The sequence below is a fragment of the Petromyzon marinus genome, chromosome 20, assembly GCF_048934315.1.
Source record: "Petromyzon marinus isolate PM22_M1 ecotype Great Lakes invasive population chromosome 20, UKy_Petmar_22M1.pri1.0, whole genome shotgun sequence".
NCBI classification, from domain to species: Eukaryota; Metazoa; Chordata; class Hyperoartia; order Petromyzontiformes; family Petromyzontidae; genus Petromyzon; species Petromyzon marinus.
This window is the reverse complement of record NC_133686.1, coordinates 1,044,136-1,063,562: the sequence shown is the minus strand read 5'-3', so window position 1 is coordinate 1,063,562 and position 19,427 is coordinate 1,044,136. Positions and strand designations below refer to the sequence as shown.

At 53.8% G+C, this 19,427-nt stretch overlaps 1 protein-coding gene across 1 annotated transcript in view; it reads right to left on the bottom strand.

Annotated features, from left to right (window-relative positions):
* LOC116944052 (lysophosphatidylcholine acyltransferase 1-like) overlaps positions 1-10,579 on the bottom strand; it is a 12,824-nt gene extending 2,245 nt beyond the window's left edge. The window contains exons 1-6 of the mRNA XM_076068193.1: positions 10,499-10,579; positions 8,988-9,164; positions 4,849-4,976; positions 1,648-1,865; positions 375-493; positions 67-133 (exon numbers count right to left, since the gene is read on the bottom strand). Of these exons, the coding sequence (XP_075924308.1) occupies positions 67-133; positions 375-493; positions 1,648-1,865; positions 4,849-4,976; positions 8,988-9,044 (589 nt within the window). The 5' untranslated portion in view covers positions 9,045-9,164; positions 10,499-10,579. The remainder of the gene's footprint in view (positions 1-66; positions 134-374; positions 494-1,647; positions 1,866-4,848; positions 4,977-8,987; positions 9,165-10,498) is intronic.
* Positions 10,580-19,427: the final 8,848 nt, after the last annotated feature.

Genomic DNA, 19,427 nt, shown 5'->3' with positions numbered 1-19,427 from the left:
TCACCACTCTCACCACTCTCCCCTCGCTCTCTCACCACTCTCCCCTCGCGCTCTCACCACTCTCACCTCTCTCACAAGCGCTGCCGGCTCCCTTCCCCGGCTCCGTCTCCTCCAGGAACACCGCCAGGTGCCTCTGGAGACAGAACGCGGCCCACACAACGACGATGATGTTGATGATGATGTGTGGTTGTGATGATGATATTGAAGATTGGGATGCTGCTGATGATGCTGCTGATGATGCTGCTGCTAATATTGAATATTGAGATGCTGCTGATGATGGTTGGGCTGCTGCTGATGCTACTGATACTACTACTGATGATGCTGATGATGCTGATGATGCTGATGCTGCTACTGGTGCCGCTGGTGCCGCGTGCCTGTGGGAGCGCTCCCTTGGCTGCTCTCTCCACCCTCCGCCTCGTCTCCTCCGCCGCCCTCTCCGCCCGCACCGCCTCCTCGCCTCCCACGCGGACCGCCTGCAGGGCGCCCAGCACGGCTAGAGGGGGGGGGGGTATTGATTGGATATTGATTATTAATTCAGGATTGAGTGATTGGATATTGATTATTAATTCAAGATTGAGTGATTGGGTATTGATTATTAGTTCAAGATTGAGTGATTGGGTATTGATGATTAATTCAGGATTGAGTGATTGGATATTGATTATTAATTCAGGATTGAGTGATTGGGTATTCATTATTAGTTCAAGATTGAGTGATTGGGTATTGATTATTAGTTCAAGATTGAGTGATTGGGTATTGATTATTAGTTCAAGATTGAGTGATTGGGTATTGATGATTAATTCAGGATTGAGTGATTGGGTATTGATTATTATATCAGGATTGAGTGATTGAGTATTATTAGTTCAGGATTTAGTGATTGGGTATATATGATTAATTCAGGATTGAGTGATTGGGTATAGATTATTAGTTCAGGATTGCATGATTGGGTATTGATTATTAATTCAGGATTGAGTGATTGGGTATAGATGATTAATTCAGGATTGAGTGATTGGGTATTGATTATTATTTCAGGATTGAGTGATTGGGTATTGTTTATTATTTCAGGATTTAGTGATTGGGTATTGATTATTATTTCAGGATTGAGTGATTGGGTGTTGATTATTATTTCAGGATTTAGTGATTGGGTATTGATTATTATTTCAGGATTTAGTGATTGGGTATTGATTATTGATTCAGGATTTAGTGATTGGGTATTGATTATTTATTCATGATTTAGTGATTGGGTATTGATTATTGATTCATGATTTAGTGATTGGGTATTGATTATTGATTCAGGATTTAGTGATTGGGTATTGATTATTGATTCAGGATTTAGTGATTGGGGATTGATTATTGATTCAGGATTTAGTGATTGGGTATTGTTTATTAATTCAGGATCTAGTGATTGGGTATTGAGTTGAAGGAGACAAAGGAACTCATTCCCATTTAGAGAAACCCACGGCCCCCTTTTCTGTCTCAGCCCTCCACCCCCAAACGCCCCCCCACCCCCAACGCCCCCCCCGCCCCCCCCACCCCCAACGCCCCCCCAACCCCCAACGCCCCACCCCCAACGCCCCCCCCACCCCCAACGCCCCCCCCACCCCCAGCGCCCCCGCCCCCCCTCCCGCCCCCCTGCCCCCCCATGGTCACCTCCCATGAGGGGCAGCCCCGGTGCCGCGTCCGCGTCACTGAGGAGGGCCGCGAGGTGGATCGTGACGGGGATGACGTCGAAGTGCGAGGTGTGGGGGGCGATGAGGAGGAGGGGGGCCTCTAGAGGGGTCGCGGGGGGCCCCCCCTCCTCCCTGAGCTCAAAGCCGCACAGCAGCCACAGCCACCGCCACAGCCGCCGCAACAGCCGCTCCGCCAGACTGCGTGGAGCGAGTTGGACAGAGACACACGGAGACACGGTCCCACATAGAGACACACAGAGACACGGTCACACACAGAGACACACGGAGACACGGTCCCACATAGAGACACACAGAGACACGGATACGCATAGAGACACACGGAGACACGGTCCCACATAGAGACACACAGAGACACGGATACGCATAGAGACACACGGAGACACGGTCACACATAGAGACACAGAGACACAAATACGCACAGAGACACACGGTCACACACAGAAGACACACAGAGACACGGACATACACAGAGACACGGACACACACAGAGACAGAGACACGGGCACACACAGAGACACAGAGACGTGGACACACACACACAGGCACGGATACTGAGACACGGACACAGAGGCATCGACACAGAGACACGGATATACACAGAGACAGGGACACACAGACATACAGAGACAGAGACTCACGCAGAGAGACACACACAGAGACACGGATATACACAGAGACAGAGATACACACACAGAGACTCACGCAGAGAGACACACACAGACAACAACCGCCATTCACCACTAAGTGGCAGTGACGTCACAACGACGCTTGTGCCAGGCCATGTGCACCTTGAGGCCACGTGAAGTGTCGAACGCCCGCTGGCAGGTCACGGGGTCGACTGACTGAGATGACTGGCTGATGCACCACCTGTGCCCCCTACTGTGCCAACCTGCCGTGCTTTAGCCACCCGGCGCTATGCTCGTTGTTGTGAGCGTCACTCCTCCGCCCTCCGTTGTTGTTGGAGGGCGACTGCCTCCAACTGCCCAGTAGCGTCCTTCACGAGCCTCCTCCACAGAGGCCTATCTTGACACCGCTGGTACCAGTCATCAGCAAGTCCACTCAGCTCCACGTCCTCCTGTACCACATCACTCCATCTCTTCTCTAGCCCATGCCGTGCCCGTTTAGCCCCCTCGATCCGGCCGAACAAAAGCTGTTTAGGCATGCAGTGGCTGGGCATGCGGGCTACATGACCCAGCCAACGCAGCCTTGCCTGCCGGAGGAGCTCACCGATGGGACCTTGCCCAGATCTTTCAAGGATTTGTGAGCTCCTCACACAATCCAGCCTGGTTAAACCCAGGATGGATCGTAGGCAGGCCAGCCTAAATGTTTCTAACCGGTGAAGATGTTCCATTAAGGGGGTCCACGTTTCGCAAGCGTAGAGAAGGGAGGGAATGACCGTGGCCGAGAAGACCTGAAGCTTAGTGCGGAGCGACAGACCAGGTAGCTTCCACACAGCGTTACGCAACCAATGAAAAGATATTGCCGCTCGGAGTGAGACCTCTGCTATTAAACTGGAGCCGGTCATAAGCACACTGCCCAGGTATGGGAAACTCTCCACTCTCTCCACAACTGCCCCATCACCGATTGGGAGTTGTGGGGGTGGAGTGTCCGATGGTACAAAATACCCAGGCAGGTGCTTAGTTTTGGTGGGGCTAATGGTAAGGCCCCATCTCTTAGTGGCACGCTCCAGTCTCAGCAGCAGCGTCTCCAACTCCTCCTCTGAATGAGCAGCTATTACCAAATCATCGGCATACATAACGTGGTTGAGCAATAGGGAGCCATCCCTTGACCGCACCCGGGCATCGATCAGCCTCCCATTATATCTGTACCAAATGGAGATTCCCCCGGTACAGCTTTTGAAGGCTTTACGAACTACGTGGTCAAAATAGATGTTAAATAATGTGGGAGCCAGAGGACATCCCTGTCGCACCCGAAGGTGTACAGGGAATGGCTCGGACTCCCGGCCACAGACACACACATAGATACACACACAAACACACACAGAGACACACTCACAAAGACTCACACAGAGAGACACACAGACACACACACAGACACACAGAGACATACAGACACACACACACTGAGACACAACAACAACCGCCATTTGCCACGAAGTGGCGGTGACGTCACCACGACGCTTGTGCCAGGCCACTAAACCACGAGGGAAATATGTAACTGAGACACACACACAGACACACACACTGACACACAGACACACACACAGACACACACACGGACACACACACAGACGCACACACTGCAGATATCGACACAGGGCTCAACGTGGCACTGACAACTCTCAGCGTGCTGGTGACTCGCGTGATCAGAGTTGCAGACTCGGGACCAACTTCGGCATTCAGGATCTCATCAGCAGCAGAGTCAGGCTCGCTGGCGGAAGAGCTGCCCTCTCTTAACGATACGATCAGAGTGTGGAGGCGACTTGGTTGGGATCACAAAGGCGGTGGTCACCTCATCGCGTGGTGCTTTTAGATGTGCTTCTGGGGCCGTCTGGAACGCCTCTTCCTTCCGATATTCAGAAGCCACTGCAGCTATGCACTTCTAAATCATCATCATCTATATTTGACAAAGTAACAAAGTAATAACCAATGACTGATTACTAATCGATTATATAATTACATTACCCCCCCCTCCGCCTCTAATCACTGCACCTGATGAGTTAAGTGATGACGTCACCCTGCTGCTCTATATAAAACCGGGAGCAAGCGAGGGCTTTACCATTCTGGTGAATTGCCCGATGATGCTGGAAGTATTTACCAGCGAAACGTCGTACTCAAACTGTAAATGTGGATTAACTCTTCAACACACCGGTGGGCTGAAGTAGTGAATTATTTGTCTTTTGTCAACGTGACACTTTTTTTGCTGATTGGCCGTGTCGGGTGGTGGAGGGTTACGACACATTTATAAATAAACGCGATCTAACCCAAAAACCTTTATTATGAATAATATTGGTCGCGAAAGCCTACGTGTTAAACTAATTTCTTTAGAACCGTTTTTTTTGTGTTTAGTTTCTTGTCCTTCCCCCGCACCTCCGATCAGCACGGTTGGCTACGTACGGTACGAAAGAAGTGCAACGTACACACACACAAACAGCGCGGCTGTGGGTGAGTGGGTGTCGAGTGGGCAGCGTGGGGCTCACGTGAGCGAGGGGGGCCGGGGCAGCTGCGTGCCGATGCTGGAGACGAGGGCGAGCGTGCAGGCGGCGCACGCAGCGCAGGCGAAGAGCAGCAGCCGCGCGGGCACCAGCAACACGGACATGAGGACCACCTGCACCCAGAGGTCAGAGGGTGATCCCCCAGAGGCGGGGTCAGAGCGTGACCCCCCCAGAGGCGAGGTCAGAGCGTGACCCCCAGAGGCGAGGTCAGAGCGTGACCCCCAGAGGCGAGGTCAGAGCGTGACCCCCCCAGAGGCGAGGTCAGAGCGTGACCCCCCCAGAGGCGAGGTCAGAGCGTGACCCCCCCCAGAGGCGAGGTCAAAGCGTGACCCCCCCCAGAGGCGAGGTCAGAGCGTGATCCCCCAGAGGCGAGGTCAGAGCGTGACCCCCCCAGAGGCGAGGTCAGAGCGTGACCACCCAGAGACGAGGTCAGAGCGTGACCCCCCCAGAGGCGGGGTCAGAGCGTGACCCCCAGAGGCGAGGTCAGAGCGTGACCCCCAGAGGCGGGGTCAGAGCGGGACCCCAAGAAGCGGGGTCAAAGCGGGACCCCCAGAGGCGGGGTCAGAGCGTGACCCCCAGAGGCGAGGTCAGAGCGTGACCCCCAGAGGCGAGGTCAGACCGGGACCCCACCCCCAGAGGCGGGGTCAGAGCGCGACCCCCCAGAGGCGATGTTTCAGCGGGATCCCCCCCCCCCTTCCCTCCCCCAGCTGAGAACTCATCAAGGACCAGGTGAGAGCCTCATTAGACAAGGGTGACCTGGGGGCATCAGTCTGCCAGTTGGAGTGATGGTTTATGACGTCTGTACGCGTTATTCGCGGTGCCATTTTTGACAATTTGCCAAATTTTGATCCCGACCGGCTGCTCACGTGATGGCCGACTCCTCTTGCAAATGACGTCAGAGGATCATTATCGTCGGCCGTGCCGCATACGACGTGAAGTGTTGGCGTGAAGACGCTCTGCGGTATTGATCAGGGCGGCCGCTGGGATATAACCGTGAAAACCTCTTGCTATAAATGGCGTGACACGCTGCCGCTAGGCCGTGACACCGTCCATCGTACAACTTCATCGTTAAACCAAAAAGTTTTGCTGGCTGGGATGGACGGTCACGCCCAAAGGACTACGCGTTACTGGTATAACACAGCACACATATATACACATATATATAATACACACACATCTATAATATATACACACATATATAATATATACACGTAATATATACACATATATAACACACACACATCTATAATATATACACATATAATACACACACATATATAATATATGTACACATATAATATATACACATATATAATATATACACACATAATATATATAAGAAACACACACATATATAAGACACATACATATATAAGATACACATATAATATATAATATATACACACATATATAATATATACACACATATATAAGATACACACATATATATAAAATATACACATATATGTAAGATACACACATATATAATACACATATAATATATAAGATACACACACATAATAGTTACATACATATATAATATATGTGTATATATGTGTGTATATATAATATATGTATATATAAGATACACACACATAATATATACACAGATAATATATACACATATATAATATACACACATATATATATAAGATACACATATATAATATACACACATATATATATATATAAGATACACATATATAATATACACACATATATAAGATACACATATATAATATACACACATATATAATATATACACATATATAAGATACACACATATATAATATACACACATATATATATAATATACAGATATATAATATACCTACACATATATATAATACACACACAGATCTCTTCCGTGATGGCGGCATCGTGCCCCGCTCTGCGCGACTGAAGCAGCGCGGAGCGAGTCGAGATTGGGCCGCGTCGGCCGCCCCGTGACCTGAATCCCAGCCTGGAGCGGTGGCGCAGCGGTTAGCGCAACGCGGCTTGGCGAAGATGGCGAGGGGCCCGACCACCTGTTGGGATATCGGTCGCCACTGACGTTAGCCGTGGCCCGGAATCGAACTCGGGCGGCTGAGTTCAAAGCGTGGCGCACGCAAACAGCGGCGCACCCGCTCCCTCCTCGTGTATCGTGCATGCTCCTGTTTGTCGATGTCGCCAGCTGACCCTCCGCCCATTACTGGACATCTGTGCAAAAAAAGAGCTTTATAGCTCATCAGATTCCTTGTCCGCTTCGTGAAGTAAAGATTCTGGTTGTGTGTCTGTGTGTCTGCGTGACGGCCGGTGGCGGTGGGCCCATTTCTCGTCCCGAGTGTCGCTGACGAGTCGAGGTGCATTCCACGTGGGGTGGGACCTCAAGCGTGGTGTGGCTCGAGGTTATAGGGGCGAGGCGTGGTCCTGTCTGTGTGTGTCTCTGTGTGTGTCTGTGTGTGTGTCTGTGTGTCTGTCTGTGTGTCTGTCTGTGTGTCTCTATGTGTGTCTCTGTGTGTGTGTCTCAGTGTGTGTGTGTCTCAGTGTGTGTGTGTCTCAGTGTGTGTCTCTGTGTGTGTCTCTGTGTGTGTCTGTGTGTGTGTGCGTCTCTGTGTGTGTCTGTGTGTGTCTCTGTGTGTGTGTGTCTGTGTGTGTCTCTGTGTCTGTGTGTGTCTCTGTGTCTGTGTGTGTCTGTGTGTCTGTCTGTGTGTGTCTCTGTGTGTGTCTCTGTGTGTGTGTGTCTGTGTGTGTCTCTGTGTGTGTGTCTGTGTGTGTCTCCGTGTGTGTGTCTGTGTGTGTGTGTCTGTGTGTGTGTCTCTGTGTGTGTCTCTCTGTGTGTCTCTGTGTGTGGCTCTGTGTGTCTCTGTGTGTGTCTGTGTTTGTGTCTCTGTGTGTGTGTCTCTGTGTGTGTCTGTGTGTGTGTCTGTGTGTGTTTCTGTGTGTGTGTCTGTGTGTGTCTGTGTGTGTGTGTGTCTGTGTGTGTCTCTGTGTCTGTGTGTGTGTCTGTGTGCGTCTGTGTGTGTGTGTCTGTGTGTGTCTGTCTGTGTGTCTGTCTGTGTGTCTGTCTGTGTGTCTCTGTGTGTGTCTCTGTCTGTGTGTGTCTGTGTGTGTCTGTCTGTGTGTCTGTCTGTGTGTCTGTCTGTGTGTCTGTCTGTGTGTCTCTATGTGTGTCTCTGTGTGTATCTTAGTGTGTGTCTCAATGTGTGTTTCCGTCTGTCCCTGTGTGTATCTCTGTGTGTGTGTCTGTCTGTGTGTGTGTCTCAGTGTGTGTGTCAGTGTGTGTCTCTGTGTGTGTCCCTGTGTCTCTGTGTCTGTCCCTGTGTCTCTCTCTGTAGTGTCGACGTCTCCGTGTTTGTGTCTCCGTGCTCTGACCTTGTGTCTCGGTGTCTGCGTCTGACTCGTCGTTCGATTGCCACTCACGGCCAACATCAGTGACAAATATCTAAACCGGTCCTGAACTTCACCTAGGTTGACTCAGCCTTAAATGAGTACGGTGCCTGGTACGGTGTGCAAACATCACCAACATCCTGTATAGGCTACACGGGGGGCATTTGTCTTTATTTGTATGTGTTTATGTATATGTATATACGTGTGTATGTTATGTGGGTGTGTATATGTTACGTGTGTGAGTGTGTATTTATTATTAGTCTATGTTGTGTGTGTATACGTTTGCCGTGTGTGTTTATATACCTTGTGTGTGTGGGTGTTTGTGTGTGTTTGTATGAGTCGACTCAAATGAGTACCTGGTGCGGTGTGTAAACATCGCCACTCGGGAGACAAAGGCGGCCGGGAGTGGTGCTGACCACCCACCCCCTCGTGAGCCGTGCCGGCCTTCATAGGTGCTGCTCGCTAACAGCACTTGCCCCAACAGTCTGCATGGGCTACACGGGGCGGGGGGGCCTTTGTCTGTGTCTTTATGCACGCACCCTGGCTCTCACCCTGGCTCTCACCCTGGCTCTCACCCTGGCTCTCTCCCTGGCTCTCTCCCTGGCTCTCACCCTGGCCGTCGCCCTGGCCCTCTCCCTGGCTCTCACCCTGGCTCTCTCCCTGACCCTCTCTCTGGCTCTCTCCCTGGCTCTCACCCTGGCTCTCTCCCTGGCCCTCACCCTAGCCCTCACCCTGGCCCTCACCCTGGCTCTCACCCTGGCTTTCTCCCGGCGCGACCAGAGCGCGATGGAGCCCCGTGGCGTCGCCTCCATCCGCCTCGGATCAGTGCGGGGCTCGGCTCCACGCGAGGTCACGAACACGCAGGGTGAGAGAGTGCTGTTTGTTGCTGACCGCTTGACGTGTTGGATTTTGAGCCCCTATGCTCAGCAACGCTGTAAACAAAACACGGGCAACGCGCACAGCCAATGTCCCGCATTGTCCCTGTGTCACACACACACACGTGTACCTGTACTACACACACACACGTGCACCTGTGTCACACACATACACGTGTACTTGTATTACACACACACACACGTGTACCTGTGTCACACACACCTGTGTCACACACACACACACGTACCTATATTACACACACACACGTGTATCTGTACCACACACACACAAACGTGCACCTGTGTCACACACACACACGTGTACCTGTATTACACACACACACGCGTGTACCTGTACCACACACACACACGTGTACCTGTGTCACACACACACACACGTGTACCTGTATTACACACACACACGCGTGTACCTGTACCACACACACACACACACGTGTACCTGTGTCACACACACACACGTGTACCTGTACCACACTTACACACACGTGTACCTGTGTCACACACACACACACCTGGGTACCTGTGTCACACACACACACACCTGTGTGGAGGTGAACAGTGGTTCACGCAGCGCTATGCACTCTGGGTACCCGGTGTTCGCATACCTCTCGGTGTGTCGTCTGTGTGTGATTTGTGTGTTTATGTGCATGTCGTGTGTGTGTGTGATTTGTGTGTTTTATGTGCATGTCGTGTGTGTGTGATTTGTGTCTATACCTGTGTGTTTGTGTATCTTTGTGTTATGGATGTATGTGTGTATATGTATGTTCTAGATTAGTGGATAAACAACAGCATTGGGAAGACAAAGGCGCTCGGGCGCGGTGCTGGCCACCCACCTCCTCGTGTGCCGTGCCGGCCTTCAAACGTGCGACTCGATAACAGCACTTGCCCCCACAGTATGTTAAGGCTATACGGGGGATCTTTGTCTTTGCGTGGGTGTAAGTTATTGATCAACCTGCATGTGTGTGTGTACGTGTGTGATGTGGGGAGCGGTGGCGCAGTGGTTAGCGCAACTGTGCTACGAACCCGGCGACCCGAGTTCGATCGGCGCTCACTGCAAACATCGATGACGAATATCTGAACCGGTCCTGTGCCTTAATAATGATCTAGATTAGTGTGTAAACAACAGCATTGGGGAGACAAAGGCGCTCGGGCGCAGTGCCGACCACGCACCCTCTCGTGTGGCGTGTTTGGTCCGCATAGGTGCTGACTCACAACACTTTCCCGAATAATGTAATCAGACTATACGGTGGGTCTTGGTCTCCCTGCATGCGGGGCGTGTGTTTGTATGTTTGTGTGCAGTTGATGCTGTGTGTACCTGTGCATGTGTCTATCTGTGTATATGTTGTTACGCTGTGTGTGCTCGCGCTCACCTGTGGTACCTGTCACACACCTGAAGCACACGTGGCGAGAATGAACCTGCCCCAGTTGCCCGCGAAGCACCCTGCACCTCAGGTGTGGGCGGCTCCCCCCTTCCCCCCGCCCCTACATCCTCCAACCCCTGATAATAAAAAAAATAACAACGCCACTGAAATTTTGATTTAAAGCTTTCGTGACTGCAGTAATTCACCGAAAGAGCTAAGAATATGAACGCCACTTAAATTACCCATGCAAGCTTCGCCGAACCTCAAGACTCGCTTCCAAGAGGGTCCTGCTACACCGAGTTGTGTGGGGGCGCCACGGTGGCTATGATATGTTAACTACCTCGCCTGGTATACAGGAGGTCGTGGGTTAGACCCCGACCCTGACGCCTGCTGTTGCTGTATATGTGGAGTTTGCGGTGTCTCTCTCATCAGCATGATGGCTATGAGATGTTAACTACCTCGCCTGGTATACAGGAGGTCGTGGGTTAGACCCCGACTCTGACGCCTGCTGCTGCTGCTGTATTTTGAGTTTGCGGTGTCTCTCTCATCAGCATGATGGCTATGAGATGTTAACTACCTCGCCTGGTATACAGGAGGTCGTGAGTTAGACCCCGACCCTGACGCCTGCTGCTGCTGTATATGTGGAGTTTGCGGTGTCTTTCTCATCAGCATGATGGCTAGGAGATGTTAACTACCTCGCCAGGAATACAGGAGGTCGTGGGTTAGACCCCGACCCTGACGCCTGCTGTTGCTGTATATGTGGAGTTTGCGGTGTCTCTCTCATCAGCATGATGGCTATGAGATGTTAACTACCTCGCCTGGTATACAGGAGGTCGTGGGTTAGACCCCGACTCTGACGCCTGCTGCTGCTGCTGTATTTTGAGTTTGCGGTGTCTCTCTCATCAGCATGATGGCTATGAGATGTTAACTACCTCGCCTGGTATACAGGAGGTCGTGAGTTAGACCCCGACCCTGACGCCTGCTGCTGCTGTATATGTGGAGTTTGCGGTGTCTTTCTCATCAGCATGATGGCTAGGAGATGTTAACTACCTCGCCAGGAATACAGGAGGTCGTGGGTTAGACCCCGACCCTGACACCTGCTGCTGTGTATTTTGAGTTTGTGTGCCTCTCTCTCTCCCCGTGGCCGCGTGGATTTTTCTCCTCCGGTTTTCCCCCCTCCACATTTAGAATCAACATCGCCACGCCTTTCGAGTATTTGTCTGCTGTAAGATTCGACACGGTGATCGGCTGCCACTCAGTTGCGCTATCACGTGTGGCCACGTCACTTCTAAAAAAAAGATCTGTATAGTTCAGTGGGCTTGACCTGGTGAAATATAAAACATTTTTAGCTGAAGTCGTTGAGTTTCTGTTTGGCCAATTCATTTGTTAACGCTGCGAGTTCAAATCCTGGCTGGCGGTTTCGATTCGGCTTGCCTAACATCAAAGGATGACTCGGGACTACTATTGCTGACGAAACACTCCCGAAGACGGACACACACACTCGCACACACGCACGCACACACACGCACGTACACGCACACACGCACACACACGCACACGCACGTACACGCACACACACGCACGCACATGCACACACGCACGCACACACACACGCACACACACACGCACACACGCACGCACGCACACACACACACGCACGCACACACGCACGCACCCACGCATGCACACACACGCGCACGCGCATGCACACACACACGCACACACGTACGCACACGCACACACACACGCACACACGCACGCACACACGCACACACACACGCACACACGCACACACGCACGCACACACGCATGCACACACACGCACACACGCGCACACGCACACACGCACGTACACGCACGCACACACGTACGCGCGGGACGCGGCAGTCGGGGCAGGCCGCGGGTGACGCCGCCGCCGCCGGGGTCGGGGGGGGGTCGAGACCGGTGATGGAATGGCAGCCAAAGGCGGGACAGTTGAACACGCGGGATTTTCGCGACCAATATTATTCACAATAAAGATTGGGCAGATCGCCGGATGATGCTGGATGTAATTACCAGCGAAACGTCGCAGTACACAAATTGTAAACGTTGTGGATTTACTCTCCAACACACCGATGGGCTGAAGTAGTAACTAATTGGCGTTTTGTTTACGTGACAACTCCCTTACTAATTGGCTGTGTCGGGTGGTGGAGGGTTACGGCACAACATTAATACTTACGAGATCTAACCCAAAATCCTTTATTATGAAATGCGAGAAAACTCGCCCCGAGACTCCGGCTACGTGGAGATGGAGCGATGTGGAATCTCGCGAGACCGTGACAAGTGGCGACCGCTTAGTGGAGGGGGGCTCCATCCAGCAGTGGATAGGTCATGGCTGATGATACTCATGAGGATTCGCATTGGAAGTGCGGCGTCATCCCGCTCAGACGAGGCCCCGATTGACAGGCGGCGGCATCGCTGTCGTGCCCCCTGCGGCGACTTGTGACCCGTGCTGGAGTTCGCGGCCCTGCCTCTCGTGTTTCCTGGTTTATTGTTCGCCCCTCGCCCCCCAAACTCTGTCCGTGTGTGTTGAACGCCTCTCCCATGACGAGACGGTTCGTCTTGTGTACCTTTCACCGGGAGTTGAACACCCGAGCAGCGGCTGACCGTCTCACTCATCCCGCCTCTTCATCTCGTCGTCGTCGCCATCGCAGGTTCCGCCTTCAAACACTGCCCGCCGAAGGTGGCACGGGCTCAGCCGTCGTCCCTCCCGCGAGGAGCCCTCTCCGATTGTACAGTCGCGAGACTCGCCCTGACCAACGCTCGCTTTCCGCTCATGAGTCTAGCGACTTGGGCAGCGTTCTTCATCTTTATCCAATTCTTATAACTTATTCTTGGCGGGGTTGGGGGGAAAGGCCTTCATCCAGCAGTGGATTGATAATGACTGCCACCGCTGATGATGACGCTACTGCTGTTGCTAATGAAGATGATGACGCTGCTGGTGCTGATGATGCTGTTGCTGATTATGCTGCTGCTGTTGTTGCTGAAGATGACGCTGCTGCTGCTGCTTCTGACGGTGATTATAGTGCTGATGATGAAGTGCTGATAATGAGTGCTGATAATGATAGTGCTGATGATGAAGTGCTGATGATGATAGTGCTGATGATGATAGTGCTGATAATGATAGTGCTGATGATGATAGTGCTGATGATGATGCCGATGGTTTCGTGTAAGGGGCCCAACCCCTGCGCGATAACTCACGACATTGGCACCACCGAGTGGGGGGTGGGTGGGGGGTGGGTTGGGGGGGGGCACGGGGGAACTTCAATTACGCGAGGAGCCCCGTGGAGCACCGCTCTGCTGTAAACAGGTGCCGAGTCAGGAGCCCAGGAACAAAAAAAAACATCCAAACTTAAACAGCCACGACGTGTGTGGCCCAGCGGAGAGGGGCGGACGTGGGGTGGGGGGCAAGGGAGGGGGCTTTCTACTTGACCAGGCGCTGACAGCCTCCTGGTCCCTTGGCTGGACCAGTCAATGGCTCTCTCGCCCGCTCGATGGCTCTCCAGGTCCCCAGATCATCCAGGACCTCAAAAGCCCTCCTGCAGCCCCTGAAAGTCGTCCTCCTCTCTCTCATACCAGACCCCCCCCCCACCCACCCACGCCTCTGTCCACCCTGCAGTATAAATGGGGCGCAACCACACCAGGACCTTCGGCTGTGTCGTGGCTATCGCCGCACTGGGCTTGGGGAGTCCGGAAGTCGCCGGTTTGATTCAATCTCCCGGCGCGGCAGTTTCAAATAATGGGAGCGAGTTTCAGAAACCGTCTGCCCCAAGCCACGCACCACAGCGAGTCGGCAGGCCACGCGTGGTGGGGCAAAGCGTGGGGACTCCCACCGCTCCGCCCAGGCGTTTGGCCGTTGTGGAAGAGTCGAGGCGACATCCCCTGCCGAGGTGCTCACCCCGAAGCTCCACCGAGTGGAGGCCCCTGTCGTCAGTACTTCACCTGCACGTGGCCAGGGACTGGCTGCGCGCTCCGCCTCCACGAGTCCTTTGCTTCTCGCGACTGCCGAGCCACGTGCCGCCTGCTCCGCCGACCTACTTACTGTGCTGCCTGCTACAGGTTGGTGCGTCGCGCTGGACGTGCCTCCCGTCTCCGTGTGAGCCAGCAACCCCTGACCGCGCAGGCGTGTGTCGCTACGCGGGATGGCGTTAACGACGAAGTAACGATTTGTTGAATGGGAAAAACAGATCGATTAGTAGTCAGTGTCGTAGATGACCCGATGAGGTTGACTAATCGATGCTATGAGGTGTATTAGTACTTCATTGTTGACATCGACATTGGGGACACGTCAAGTGTCGAAGGTTCAGATACAGACACCCACAGAAGCTCACAGTCACTGGCGCACAGACAGATACACAGGAAAAGACCCCCCCCCACCCGCCGCCTAAACAGACTGTTGGGGCAAGTGCTATAAGCGAGCACCTATTAAAGTCTACAGAGATGCACACACAGACACACACACAGATATTACACACATCAGAATTATCATCATCACCACGTGCCTGCCTACGAGTAACCGAGCAAATCTGCGTGTGTGCGTGTGTGTGTGTCACTCGCACGGAGCACACGTGTGCACGAACACACACACACCGCGGCAGGGCCGTGAGATTTCAAACACACTGACGGCTGAGTTTATGCGCTGGCCTGGCCGGAAATCTTTTTCCAAATAAACACAGATTGTCACTGCATGGGTGGCCCTACCAACCCGCCCGCCCGCCCGAAACGGCGGCGGGTGCTGTGTGCCTGAGTGAGCGTGAGTGAGTGTGTGAGAGAGTGAGAGTGAGTGTGAGTGAGAGTGAGTGTGAGTGTGTGAGTGAGTGTGTGAGAGTGTGTGAGTGAGAGTAAGTGAGAGTTAGTGAGTGAGTGAGAGTGTGTGAGTGAGTGAGAGTGAGTGAGAGTGAGTGAGTGTGTGAGTGAGAGTGAGTGGGTGAGCGTGAGTGAGAGTGAGTGAGAGCGAGAGTGAGTGAGTGGGTGTGAGTGAGCGTGAGTGAGAGTGAGTGAATGTGAGTGAGTGAGCGAGTGAGTGAGCGAGTGAGTGAGCGTGAGTGAGCGTGAGTGAGAGTAAGTTTGAGGGAGTGAGCGTGAGTGAGTGAGAGTGAGTGAGAGTGAGTGAGCGTAAGTGAGTGAGAGTGAGTGAGTGAGAGTGAGTGAGAGTGAGTGAGTGTGAGTGAGTGAGTGTGAGTGAGTGAGAGTGAGTGAGTGTGAGTGAGTGAGAGTGAGTGAGTGAGAGTGAGAGAGTGAGTGAGTGAGAGTGAGTGAGTGAGAGTGAGTGAGAGTGAGTGAGTGTGAGTGAGTGAGAGTGAGCGAGCGATGTTTTTAAACACAACCAGCGGTTGGGATCGTCTCAGACCCGACCATCAAAGACACCGGACGGTTCGACTGCTCTCTCGAACACGGTCACTGGTCGGGGGAGGCGAGGGGTGGGTGGGTGAGAGACAGAAGAGCGGGCCTCGATGGGCAAGGTTCGGTGAGGTCTTAATCGCTCTCTGCCTTTCAAGTTCGTCAGCTCGGCAATGGGAGTAAAACTTCACCGCGGGACTCCGCTAGCTCCACGTGGACACCCCCCCCCCCCCCTTCACGGTTGTTGGAGCCACTTCGCGGCTGGCTGTGATGTGGGGGGGGCACAGACGGCGGTGGTGCTGTCTGCAAAGAGCGTGGTAGGCGGGGTGGCGAGGGGCTCACGGCACACCTGTGCCGCGCCGTGCGCGCGTGCACTGCGCCACGCGCGCGGCCCCGCGTGGCGCTCCGAGCCCCCCCCGCCGCTTTCCACGCGAGCGCTTCTCAGCTTAGACCATAGATGGCTTCGTTTGAGCCCCTCTCTCGTGTGGGCGAGCAGAGGGGAGGGATGGAGCAGGGGGAGACGGAGGGGTGGTGGAGGTTTTGTTGTAATTACCTCGGGGCGAGCGACGCACGCACGCACGGCGGCGGAGAGGGGAGAGAGAGGGGAGAGCAGAGAGAGAGAGAAAAAAACGGTTGTTTATTGTTCACTGTTGATTTTTCTTTCCGTGTTGTGTCAACACGAGGGCGAAACACACGGGGCGAGATGTTTAATCTGAAGCGGAAAGCAAAACAATGACGGGTGAAGCGCCAGGCGCGCCGCTCCGCGCGACACAGCGCAGGTTGCAGCGCGCGCGACCACCTCCTCTCTGCGACTCTCCATAGGCAGACAGAGACTGCGACTCTCCATAGCCAGAGACTGCGACTCTCCATAGCCAGAGACTGCGACTCTCCATAGCCAGAGACTGCGACTCTCCATAGCCAGAGACTGCGACTCTCCATAGCCAGAGACTGCGACTCTCCATAGCCAGAGACTGCGACTCTCCATAGCCAGAGACTGCGACTCTCCATAGACAGACAGAGACTGCGACTCTCCATAGGCAGACAGAGACTGCGACCCTCCATAGGCAGGTAGAGACTGCGACTCTCCATAGCCAGAGACTGCGACTCTCCATAGCCAGACAGAGACTGCGACTCTCCATAGCCAGAGACTGCGACTCTCCATAGCCAGAGACTGCGACTCTCCATAGCCAGAGACTGCGACTCTCCATAGGCAGACAGAGACTGCGACTCTCCATAGGCAGACAGAGACTGCGACCCTCCATAGGCAGGTAGAGACTGCGACTCTCCATAGCCAGAGACTGCGACTCTCCATAGCCAGACAGAGACTGCGACTCTCCATAGCCAGAGACTGCGACTCTCCATAGCCAGAGACTGCGACTCTCCATAGCCAGAGACTGCGACTCTCCATAGGCAGACAGAGACTGCGACTCTCCATAGGCAGACAGAGACTGCGACTCTCCATAGCCAGAGACTGCGACTCTCCATAGCCAGAGACTGCGACTCTCCATAGCCAGAGACTGCGACTCTCCATAGACAGACAGAGACTGCGACTCTCCATAGGCAGACAGAGACTGCGACCCTCCATAGGCAGGTAGAGACTGCGACTCTCCATAGCCAGAGACTGCGACTCTCCATAGCCAGACAGAGACTGCGACTCTCCATAGCCAGAGACTGCGACTCTCCATAGCCAGAGACTGCGACTCTCCATAGCCAGAGACTGCGACTCTCCATAGGCAGACAGAGACTGCGACTCTCCATAGGCAGACAGAGACTGCGACTCTCCATAGCCAGAGACTGCGACTCTCCATAGCCAGAGACTGCGACTCTCCATAGCCAGAGACTGCGACTCTCCATAGCCAGAGACTGCGACTCTCCATAGGCAGACAGAGACTGCGACTCTCCATAGCCAGAGACTGCGACTCTCCATAGCCAGACAAGAGACTGCGACTCTCCATAGGCAGACAGAGACTGCGACTCTCCATAGGCAGACAGAGACTGCGACTCTCCATAGGCAGGTAGAGACTGCGACTCTCCATAGCCAGAGACTGCGACTCTCCATAGCCAGAGACTGCGACTCTCCATAGGCAGACAGAGACTGCGACTCTCCATAGGCAGACAGAGACTGCGACTCTCCATAGCCAGAGACTGCGACTCTCCATAGCCAGACAGAGACTGCGACTCTCCATAGCCAGAGACTGCGACTCTCCATACCCAGACAAGAGACCGCGACTCTCCATAGGCAGGTAGAGACTGCGACTCTCCATAGGCAGACAGAGACTGCGACTCTCCATAGCCAGACAGAGACTGCGACTCTCCATAGACAGACAGAGACTGCGACTCTCCATAGCCAGAGACTGCGACTCTCCATAGCCAGAGACTGCGACTCTCCATAGGCAGACAGAGACTGCGACTCTCCATAGGCAGGTAGAGACTGCGACTCTCCATAGCCAGACAGAGACCGCGACTCTCCATAGGCAGGTAGAGACTGCGACTCTCCATAGGCAGGTAGAGACTGCGACTCTCCATAGGCAGACAGAGACTGCGACTCTCCATAGGCAGGTAGAGACTGCGACTCTCCATAGACAGACAGAGACTGCGACTCTCCATAGGCAGGTAGAGACTCTTTCTCTCTCTCACTGCGAGGCTGCAGTGAGACGGTGTTGGTCGTTGGGACGCCCCAGATAGGAGTCATCGAAAGCCCCCTTGGACAGATTTGATTTATTTGATTTGATGATCACGGTCCTCTGGAGGAGTTTGCAGACTCGAGAGGAGGCTGCGTGGAGTGCAGGAATGTGGGCGAGCTCGGGAGCGAGTGAAGGAGACGAGAGAGTGAAGGAGACGAGCGAGTGAGTGAAGGCGCAGGCGAGCGAGTGGAAGATCAGAAGCGACTGGGTGAGTGGGGTGGTGAGTGAGTAGGGTGGTGAGTGAGTAGGGTGGTGAGTGAGTGGGGTGGTGAGTAGGGTGGTGAGTGAGTAGGGTGGTGAGTGTGCGGGTTGGTGAGTGAGTAGGGTGGTGAGTGGGGTGGTGAGTGGGGTGGTGAGTGAGTGGGGTGGTGAGTAGGGTGGTGAGTGAGTGGGGTGAGTGAGTGGGGTGAGTGAGTGAGTGAGAGATCGAGCGATTGCGTGGCGGACTGACCGAGTGGTTTAGCGAGCGAGTGGCCGGCGTGGTTGAGCTACCAAAGCGAGTGAACGAATTGCCACGTTGGGTGGTGGCGGTGCATCAACCTGCGACTGTCCTTGTCAGTGACCGAGCGACTCTCTGGGTAGCCGCGTGAGCGACCACCTCGGTGGGACTCTCGAGCAGACGGGGAGACGATCTAACGCCACTGGCAGCGTTGAGAGGAGGCGAGCGAGTGGCCGACTGAGTGACTCGACCGACCGACCGACGGACCCAGCCCACGCCGCCTCTCCTCGTCACCGCCGACGATGTCCTCCTCCTCCTCCTCGTCGTCGTCGTTCGTGTGCGGCGCGAATCTTCACGCCCTGGCCGAGAGCCTCTTCCTCTACCCGGGCTCCCCGGCTCTCCTCGCGGGGCTCCACGTGCCGCCCGCGCTGCAGCG